At 37.7% G+C, this 10,839-nt stretch overlaps 1 protein-coding gene across 2 annotated transcripts; it reads right to left on the bottom strand.

Annotated features, from left to right (window-relative positions):
- Nucleotides 1-2,135: 2,135 nt before the first annotated feature.
- Nucleotides 2,136-10,830, bottom strand: optn (optineurin). Of its 2 annotated transcripts, none has more exons than XM_020926443.2 (13): nucleotides 10,681-10,830; nucleotides 9,276-9,400; nucleotides 8,298-8,488; nucleotides 7,623-7,775; nucleotides 6,953-7,152; nucleotides 5,923-6,028; nucleotides 5,537-5,652; nucleotides 5,243-5,392; nucleotides 5,022-5,106; nucleotides 4,017-4,175; nucleotides 3,560-3,702; nucleotides 3,403-3,461; nucleotides 2,136-2,958 (listed from the first exon to the last, which is right to left on the bottom strand). In XM_020926443.2, exons 1-13 carry the CDS (start codon nucleotides 10,824-10,826, stop codon nucleotides 2,849-2,851), a joined length of 1,743 nt encoding a protein of 580 aa, XP_020782102.2. In that variant the 5' UTR covers nucleotides 10,827-10,830; the 3' UTR covers nucleotides 2,136-2,848. The 2 variants fall into 2 exon arrangements, with proteins under 2 accessions (XP_020782102.2, XP_020782101.2); XM_020926442.2 differs by having other exon boundaries at nucleotides 9,276-9,397; nucleotides 10,681-10,827.
- Between the last annotated feature and the right edge of the window lie 9 nt (nucleotides 10,831-10,839).

Raw genomic sequence — 10,839 nt, 5'->3', positions numbered from 1 at the left:
TCGGTTCGTTTGCGTTGGTGTGAAAGCGTCAATCGGACTCTGACCCGGACCAACTCAAGTGGGCCGAGACCTCAAAAAAGAGGTGGTCTCGGTTCGCTTGAATCCGCACCAAATGACCAACTTTGGTGCGGTTCTTCTGGTGTGAACGCGAACCCGGGTCCAAACCACAGACAGCAGGTCCAAACGAACTATTCTAGATGCATCATGGGAGAAACGCGTCTCCTGCCTGTAATGACGCGCTGTACGACTCCAGCGCAGTAACAGATTGTCCAGACGCAGCCGCGATTCATTTTCGAAATATTTTACCAACAATGGCCAATACAGAGAATGTAATACACGAAGATCAGAGCAAGAACGTGCGAACGTGTGGCTCCAGAGTGAGTCAAAAATGGGGGTGTGTACTTCTGTTCAGGACCTGCAGAGGTCCCTTTGTTCCCCGTGATCATGTAGGAACTAGCATTTATTATTTTAGGCTTTAATTAATCAAATAATTTTATGGCAATAGGCAATCGCCCATTCAACTGATTCACCTTTAAAAATGTCCTGCTTTTAGCCTAGTGTGAGAAATACAGTCGGACTAGATCCAAACCGGAGTCCCGAACCAGCGGGAGCAGCTCCGGTTCTGTCCGGGCTCAGATGACGTGGAGCGGGGAGTGAAAAGCGCTTTTCCCGGGAAGAACCAAATGCAGACACCAACTAAACTGGATTCACGTTCTGTCCGGATGCTTTGCACCACCTCGGAACCAGCCGCGGTTCTTGAGCGCGGAGGACAGGAGCAGCACAGACCTGTAGGTAGTACACAGCGCATTCTCACTTTCCCCGCACGGAACAGGGAACCAGCGCGCAGACGGCGGAACTTACCCGCTCAGACCCAGTCATTGCGCACTGGTCTTGTTCGCCACCGTCTGGAACCAGCACATGGAGGACAGAGCCTCCGGACCATCTGACCAACGCGCTTGTAGGACGACAGAAGACCAAGGACCAGACTCCAGCGCCGTCCTGAGGAGCTGCGCGCTACGCTGAACGCTGTTGGCTTCTGCTGTTACCCGAACTCAGAACTGATGCGGTGAGTTTGTAGAAAGTTCTACGTTGCTGTGTTTTAGATGTTCTAGTTCGTGAGTGATATTTGATGATGAGGACGCCCGCGGTATTAACAGGGAACATCAGTATTGGTTACTGGAGATATCGCTGTTCTACCGGGATACAGAGGCTCGTTAATCGGACCAGTTTTGGTTCGTTTGCCGGTGTGAAAGCGGACCACACTGGAGTGTATCTGCTTCTCGTATGTCAAACATGGATGGAAGACGCTTGTTTTTGCCTCGTACTTTTTGCTAACATGTCGCCAAGCCTCTGGAATAGATCACTGCAGTTTTGTGGTGCTTGCATATTGATGGGACAGCTGTGTTTACCGCTGAGTGCGCGTGGATTTCGGCGACGCACAGGTGGAGCTTGGTCATCGGGTTGCCAGCAAGTTACGCACCGAGTGTTGAACAGGTAAACAGACTGTCAATGTATTTTTATTTCTTATTAGCCCCTCCAATAAAGGTCCCATACTTATGAACAGGGGAATTGTGTCAGCGCCTCCTCTGCGCTCTGATGCTGTGGTTGTGGGAGCGTAAAGTGAAGTGCGCACACGTGTACCACCATGTGTGGTTTGTTTTGGTTCTTCGGTGACGCCGTATGTGCACGTGTACTTGTATTAACAGATCCACTTAGACTCGTTGCTTCACAACTGCTGTAAATTGAGTTTTGGGATGTAAACTGCGTTAATAATCTGTTGTGAATCTGCATGGGCACCGATTGCAGCTTCATCTGTCAGTGCGGCCCGCGGTAGGGGGGTGGGATTGTGCGTACATCTACCGCGGGCCGCACTGACATTATTCTTTGGAATCAAGTGGAGGGCCGCAAAAAATCCTTCCGCGGGCCGCAGTTGGCCCCCGGGCCGCGAGTCTGAGACCCCTGCACTAAGCTATGGACCAATCCTTCAGATCATTTTACTGTATTGTGACATTATGTGTGTTGTAGAGTTCCATTGTCTGAATAATGAATGCAAATAGCACTGCCTATAATGACAGAGACGTGTAATAACATAAGTAATATCGAAATACATCTTTGTAAAATAAACATTCAATGTAATCATTCAGAAATACCTACATTTATTTTTCTCATCAACAGAACAGAAAAAGTAATTTCAAACAGTTATACTGATGAGAGTAAATCAGCGATGGTTCATCCATAGATGGTTGTTTCAAAACCTAGAAAATAAACTTTACTACATTACACAAAATACTCAAGGTTGAAAATAAAACTATTGTCTTTAAAGTGCTTCTATAATAATGCATAAACCTTCTTTCACCTGTATTTCAATGTACTTCCTGCAATATAACATCAAACTGATATAATTAAAGCTGAACTAGTTTTACACACTAGCTTTGTTAGTAATGTAAAGTAAGGTAGACAGCAATTTCAGTATGATTTCATTGTGTATTAAAGACTTCTCATACACATCTGCAGTTGGCTTCTTTGGCAGTAAGATCAAAACCACACAAATACCAAACATATAACTTGATTGTTAAAACAATTACATGACTTGTAAAAGAATGATTTGTAATTTTTCTATCACCACTTTTATATATAAAACATGTTCCTACAGAACAACAATACAGCTGATACATTACATACTAATATAATTATAATTAAATATAGTTTTTACTCTGTATTTATTTTTGCAGCGTTTCTGATCCTGTAAAGATATGAAGGGCTGCCACAACAGTCGGTAAAAGGAGGTACAGGACGAAGCAGAGGAAGACTGAAGAATAAGGTGCAAAGGTTTGAGTCTTGGCTGAGTTCAATTGATGCAGTCCATGATGTGAATCTGAAGAGAGTCCAGGTCAGGTAAGATCTCGTTACATTTGGGACAAGCGTGTTCTGGGATGTTGCCCTGCTGCCACTCTGCTCCTAAAAAAGCAGTGTTGTATTTGAGTTGATTTATAGTAAGTCAATTCTTTGCAACAAGGTGATAATCCACCATACCATAATGGTTTCTTGTCATAAGCTTATTTTGAGTGATTCATGTTTGATTAATCCTAAATTGTTCTGTATTTGAAGTTTGAGTGTTCAGAAGATTTTAGTTTGCTACCACTTCCTGTTCTTGCCCACAGCCCTGTACTTAACCTTTAAAAAAATAGGGTTAGAAAACATCACATAGTAATTTTGCTAAAGCAAGAGTACTGTATGTATCTACAATGAGGAGGCGGGGCCAACAGCATATATTTCAGTTCAGTTCTGCAGTTTTGAACAGGAAGTAATAGACATGTTTCTTAAAATTTTCAAGTGTGTGTTTTATCTAGGTTTGTGTAAATGTGGCATATTTACAGAACAAAACTTAGTTATAGTACAAACCTCTTCCAACTAACGAGGGTTGATTTGTGTGTCTCCTCTGCATCTCATTTAGTGAATGTCTACAAACAGAAATACAAACAGCGTAACATTTCAAAATAAACATACTTTTTTTTTTTTTTTTTTTAACAATACTGACAAAGAATAGAGGCATACTTACCGTCCCAGTGAATCCATCTCCTCTTGAAGCTGAGTGTTTTGCATTTTCACAAACTCCAGCTGAGCAGCCAGGCGCTCCTTCTCCTCGTGGATCTTTTCTCTGGCTGCGCGCTCTGCATGGAAGTCTGATGAGTACACCTCAGCCTGAACACATCACATAAGGAGAAATATAGAAGCTGTTAGAGACAAATTGGTAGTTGTTACTTTTGCATTCTGGTAGTATTATATGGATTTGTCGCTAGCTGGTGTGTGGGACTGTTGTAATTTCTGTCTGGGGAGGTTAAATAGGCATCTTATGTGATGCTAATGACACTACTGGAAGGAAGCAATAGGCCATATGGGAATGTTCATTAGGCCGATTTTAAGGATTTTATCATTGAATTCATTGGACATTTTAGCTATAAATGTTAATAAGTTGGTAAGTGTAATTATTATAATGGATCTAATTTTACACAAACCTGAAGCTTGAACAGATTGATAGTCTCCAGCTCTTTCTCTTTCTCAAAGAGTTCCCGTTTCATTTCATCAATTTGTTCTTGTTTTGCAACCAAGGCCTTTTCAGCAGCTCCCAATCTCTCCTCAAGATCCATCACCACTTCCCTCTGCACCAACTGGGACTAGGGACAAACACAATTTTATGCAGATATAATTCTTGTCAATGGATATAAACGTTTTAACACACAGTATGACAAGATCTATACAAAATAGTCAACACTGGTCAACAGAGGTCTTAACAAAACAAATCAGAATCTTATGAACAGCTGTACAATTCTGGTGTTCATTTGGTTTTTGTTTTCTCATCGCCGTCATTTGAGGACAAAGGACGCACTCTGCCCAGAGTCAGGGTTAAACATGGGGAATCGTTTGTTTTACGCAGCTAAACTCTGGAACCTTCCTATACATATGAGACAGGCCTCTGCTCTGATAATGTTTAAATCCAGCCTCAAAACAGTTCTGTTAAGATGTGCATATGACTGAAAGGTCTTTTTCTCACAGGTCTCACAACCCTTTATTCTGCACAATTTTCTTTTAATGTTAATTTTATGATGATTATATGTTTTGATTTGTTTGTATTGTGATTTTAATGATTTTCGTATTCTGTATTATTTTTGTGTATTAAGTAAGTCTTTTATGAAATATTTTCTATATTTTATATTTGTGCTATTGCTTCACTATGTTGTGTTTCATGATGCAAAACACTTTGGTGCAACTTGTTATGATTGTTTTTAAATGTGCTATATAAATAAAATGAATTGACTTGACTTGACTGTAAAGCACTGAATAACTTGACTATGAATTGTGCTATACAAATAAACTTGTCTTGCCTCGCCATTTTGATGTTTTGCTTTCTAATAAACGAAGGTTGTAAACTCATTATTAAGGTCATATGACAATAAACCAATTCACCATTTCAGGTCTATATAACTAAATTACAACAAAAGCAACATGAAGTTGATATTTACCTCTCGCTTTTTCCTCTCCTCCTTCATCTCATTGTAATCCTCAAACAACTTTGTGTACGCTTCCTTCAACTGGGCCAAATTACTCCTGGAAAAATTGAAAGCTGTATTTTATTTGTATTAACACAGTTATTATAATTACATAAAGAAGAAGACAAGAAGTACAAGATAATATTTGCAATGGCATCATACATATATAGAGAGAGTTGCATTACGTAACTGACCTCTCCTCTCCTGCCTTCCTCTGCTCCACCAGGCTCTGTGCTTGCATACTGTCCAGCTGCAGCTTCAGACGGTCATTTTCAGATTGGACTGTTTGTCTGTCCACTAACTGAGCTTTTAGAGTGGCCACATCCTGCTCCACCTCACGACATCTGCACAGAAGAGAGGGGTAAAAATGTGGAATTCTCATCACAATAATGTAGCACAAATAACTGTATTTAGTTGATAAACAGTTTCAAGGAGTGGTAATCCATATCACATCACATAATCACATGTAAAGACACCGGATCTCGTACCTGTCAGTGAGGTTCTTCTTCATGCCCTCGGCTTCGTCCAGTTTACTCTGTGCCTGCTGCAGGTCTTTGTACAGAGTCATCACCTGAGACTTTAGGTTCTCTACCTCAGACGCTGCCTAAAGACACAAACAATAAATCGATGTAAGAACCAGAAGCCTTAGTTACCACAGATATTTACAAGTGATACATTGTGATACATTTTGACAGTGAATAAAAACTTTGAAAAGAGAAAGAAAATTAACCAGATTTTCTTAACATTTTGTGTATGTATAAATGTTATACTTGCCAATTAACTAATCATGTTACAATATAAAAAATATACACACTTGAATGCAATTACACTGTGGAAGTGTAATAATAGCAGAACTAGTTTTTTTGGATAATACCTTGGCGGCCTGCTGCTTGGTCTCTTCTGGCTCAGTGGTCTGTGTGGACTGCTCCTCACTCTTCTTGTTCTCCAGCTCTTTCAGTGTGCTGTAGAGTTTACTGTAACTGTAAAAAAAAAAAAACAATGTTCTTTACAGAAAAGCTACATCATCTACTTCACTCTCTCTGTACAGTGAATAATAAAAATGTAATGTCCCGGGCCAAAAGAACCAAATTGTATAAAAGTAATTGATATGATTATCAGAATCAAACATTTTATTACCACTGACAGACAAAATTCACAAACTAGGAACTTGTTTCAGTATCATGGTGCATCATAAAACATCAACAGGTCTTTATTTAACAGGGTAAGTCCCACTTTCAGATTTCATAATTACTTTTGTAGTGGAAAACAAGCCCCAGAGGGTACAATGTAACAGTAATTCCCTTTTTATCACAAGTATCGCTGTGTCTCGCACTGACTTGTGAAGACTTACGAAAAGACAAACTATATTTGCGACTTGTTACATAGGGAAAAACCCATTTACTTGTATATTATCACTTATAACCATTATCATTAATTGTGTTGAAGAAAATAAAACTATTTTAAAATGTACTAAAAATACAACTGTACAGTCCAATACCATTAAATTCAACCAACTTTTCAAATCTGAAATTGCTCATTCAATTTATACTCTGGTGAAGTGCTTGTGGTTCCACTAGGGGAACACTGGTCTGATTTACATATTTTTGGTAGTAGGGGAAATACAAACTCTAGATTTACTTATGCTTTAAAAGAAATAGTTAATTTGCAGAAACAGATAAGTGTTATCAGAGGCTTATCTTAGTAATATTTTCAAAATCCATGTATTTTAGTGCAATAAAAATATGATTCCATCCCTTCTTTATAAAATCCTCCATACATTATTGTTATTGATAATATCTGTAGAATGGTAACAAAAAGAAAATTAAAACCTTCTGGTAATATTTCAAAACTGAGCTATCCGTTTTTACTATTGAAGTTTTCACATATTTATACAATAGTCGTACTTGAGCTTTGCCTGCAGCAGCTCCTCTTGTAGCCTCTCTGCTCTCTGTGTCTCATCCCTCAGAGACTGCAGAAGCTGGCTCACAGTCACCTCCTCACTGTCCAGTCTGGAACCGCTCATGCTCAGATTCAGAGACGGACCGCCCAGCCCCTTCACGTGCTCTGTCCCACAAGCATCACTCACCCCATTTGCTCCACCATCCTGTGAACACAGCATATAAAGTCCACAAAATACATTATATGGGTGGGCAATATGGCAAAAATATCATATTGCAATTTTTAGCCAAGACCACAATGTCCAGTATGTATTGTTAAAGCCAGTTGGCCAAATGGTCAGATTGTCACATTAGGGTCAGATGACATATTCAGTGTTTGCCATTAATAGAGGAGACTATGGTGGCCCCCCATAGTAAAATTTTCTCCCTCATAGTTTAAAGACTAGTTGAGCAAAAAGTGCTAAAACAAATGATATATTATTCTTGTAGTCTTATCATAAACATACCAAAGTAATTATTTAATCTGTTCAGTAGAGGCAATAAGTGACATGTATACACCAAAATATTGTATTAAAAAAATGATTCAAATATGTTATCTGCATATAACTTGTAGTTTCTCACTAATACATTTTCAATAGTTTTCATTGTTAGTTGTAATAGTAGAACAGAGTCTCACAGTGACTTTGATGATCTCAATGAAAGAGTCATCATTGGAGCTGTGGTCGGCCTTCAGCTGCAGCTCCGAGTTCAGAGCCACCAGATCGTTCTTCTCCGCCTGCAGACGAGCCACCTGCGCACGGAGGGCCTCTACCTCTGAACCCTGGACAAACTAATCAACAACATATAATATATAATTAATTAAACATATGATAAAGGAGGGTCTGATATGGATTATTTTTTAACCCATATAGATCTCATATATTTGTCTTGCTGCTGTGGCAAATAGTCAATAACTGATTTTAAAATGCATAGCAAGGAATGTATGTTAAGTGATATTAAATTACCATATTTTACATATATTAAGTTAAAAAATGTACTCAGAATAAAATATAATTTGTTGCATAACCTTTGCCTTTCCATTTTGAGTTCCATTTTCACACTTAATACTGCTAAAAAGACAACTATTACTGCCAAATATTGGATAAATTTTCAATATAGGATACAAATATCTGGGAAGCCAGATATCCAATAATATGGATATTGGAGCTAATACATCTCCAGTCCCCACATATATAATCTAACTAAGAAAAATTTATCTAGAATCTACAATTTATTAATGCTAACAACAATGTCTAGGACTTGATCTTCCATACTAATTCCCAGACTGATTGCTACATCTGATTGCCCTTACCTGTGTGTCTCCCCCTTGAGTTGCCAGTTTCTTTCTGAGATCCTGGTTTTCCACCATTAAACTTTCAACCCGGATTTTGGCCTCACTCAGTTTGGACTCCAGAAAGCCCTTCTCTTCTTTCTGTTTTTCTTTCCAAGCAGCAAGACCCTCGAAACGTTCCTTCATCGATATATTGGCCTTATGTAAAGCCTCTGTAAAGCACAGTGAAAAAGTATTTATATGAAAGTATACAGCGAATTCAAATGTCAAACATTAATAATTATATTTCACTGTAAAATATACTTAATAATATTCTAATTTAGTTGTTATCTTTTTTTGCATCTCAATGATTTGATAGTGTAATATTACATCATTTCCACAGCAAGTTTAAGAAGTTTAAAAATACATTTAAAAATAAACAAATAAATCATACACAAAGCATGTCATTATATAGGCAGTTAATACACAACTCACAAAACTCACAATTGAGGAAGCACTAAACCATGTTAAAATCTAATCATGTTTGTACTTATGGTGTACAACAGGGATTAACAAATTTTAAAACACAAGTGTCATGAAAGGTAGTTTTACATTTACACAATCCATTCAAGGAAGAAACTGTTGAAACAATTTCATAATTTAGTCTTTGTGGTTAGACTTGTCACAATAACAATATCTGAAGCAGGCTATATTGCTAAAAAGACATACTGTGATAAATGATACTACTCAAACTACTTTGTGCCACTGATACAAAAACGATAATGCAAAATAATCCCAGTAAACCATTAGACAGTATCATGAAGTGGCATGAGCTGCAACAAATAAATAGCAAAATGATGCAGTAATTACCCACAGTTACTTTTTCAATCCTCTGCAGCCCAAATCTTATTGCATGACAACAAAAATAACAAAAATCTCCCCACTATTGTAAAAAAAACAAAAAACAATACGTTAAGTAATTATCGCCACACCGACCAATTTGTGGTGTGCTGTATGTACCTTTCAGATCTCTGTTCTCTTGTATGAGGATGTTCATCTGCTTCAGTGTGTCCTCCAGAGCTCCTGTCTGACTGGGGGAGCGAGATATGTCTCCGTTCATCACTGGACCTCCTGATGCCATTCTGCTGATGATAAATCAAAACAGAAACAGACCAAGTAAGGCACAAACACAAGCAATGTCTTATTTGAAAAATGAAATTAGAATAATAATAATAATAAAAAAAGAACAGTTTATTCTTTAAATTATAGACCAGAACAAGGGTCTGCAATCTGTTGCTCTTGGGTCATTTTTCACATTTATAACATGCCTACACCTTTGTTTATACTCTCCATCCAATTTAATGTAGAGTAGGGCTGCACACAATAGCAAAATAATTCACATTTTTCCTTGTATTGACAGATTTGAAATAACATATCAACTTTTAAACAGTTCTATTTAACACAATTTAAGACATTTTTTTCCCAATTTGTTTATGAACACTACTCCAAACTGCTTTCACTGAGGATTACTTTAGATTAAAAAGCCTTCAGATGATCAATTCTCAATTTCAGTTCAATTAAAATATGAACATGATTAATTGTACAGCCTTAAATATAATCCCTTAACTTTTCTGTCTGGACTTCCTGTGTCCACAAGAAACAAGTTATATTGAGAACAGCATGACTCAGGGTTTCACTATGCACAGCAAAAAAGACTCACAGAGGCAGTAAACTGAATTATCTTGTCAGTAAATCACATGACAAATATATTCAGATACCAAGACAAAACAACTGCCACACTCTGGACTTTCCCAGTCTTAACTTAAAGAAACAGGATGGTCGTATTTAGCTACACTGAGTATTTCTCTTATTCTGTTCCTAATAGTGCTAATACAACAACATCCAGTAAATACTTCAAAGACAATTATGACTTGGAAATGGTTAAAAGGTTGTCACTGTAATTCACAATTTAATCAGGTAAAAACATGTTAAGATGTAAAGTAGAATGTTGCTCTTCCAGTTTGTTTTTACATGGCTAAACAAGATAACAAATACCTACATCTAGCAACATTTCAGAACATCATACTAAAAATACATAGCTTTTTCTCAATGTATCTACGCCATAATTAATATATAGCTCTTTGCATTATGTCAGCAGAATGTAAACAAAGTGCGGCACACCTACATGAGTCATAACATACCCCATTTAAATTAATTTGTAAAATAAAGCTGTACATTTAAAATAACACTCTAAATACAAAGTCCAATTTCACTTTCACTTTGGTGCCCTCTTGGACCTGCCTAGGACTCACCGTAAAATTCGAAAGTTAAAATCAGAAAGTCATCACGGGGTAGAAGTGTCTGAAAATGGGCTAAAGTGCGTCATATCGTATCTTATTACGAAATACAAAATGTTTAAACTCACCTGCAAACACCGACAAAGGTATAAATAGATGGATTAGTAGTTATTGCGCTAAAAAGACACGAGAGTTGGATAAACACCGTTCGAGCTTGTGATGTCTGAAGAAACGTCAAGTAAACAGTAAAATTAACGTATGTTACTTTCTGCATTTGACTTCAAAAT

Source organism: Boleophthalmus pectinirostris, unplaced genomic scaffold (assembly GCF_026225935.1).
Source record: "Boleophthalmus pectinirostris isolate CB_2022bp ecotype Guang Dong unplaced genomic scaffold, ASM2622593v1 HiC_scaffold_18, whole genome shotgun sequence".
NCBI classification, from domain to species: domain Eukaryota; kingdom Metazoa; phylum Chordata; class Actinopteri; order Gobiiformes; family Gobiidae; genus Boleophthalmus; species Boleophthalmus pectinirostris.
The sequence above is the reverse complement of the archived record's forward strand: the minus strand, read 5'-3'. Positions and strand labels throughout refer to the sequence as shown.

Excerpts from the sequence above, each read along its gene's own strand:
- optn (XM_020926443.2), bottom strand. The coding sequence starts at position 10,826 with ATGCAGAAAGTAACATACGTTAATTTTACTGTTTACTTGACGTTTCTT. Across the intron at positions 9,401-10,680 it reads ACCTTTGTCGGTGTTTGCAG|CAGAATGGCATCAGGAGGTC; the intron begins GTGAGTTTAAAC and ends ATTTATCATCAG. Across the intron at positions 2,959-3,402 it reads ACCCTCGTTAGTTGGAAGAG|GAGCAGAGTGGCAGCAGGGC; the intron begins GTTTGTACTATA and ends CTGCTTTTTTAG.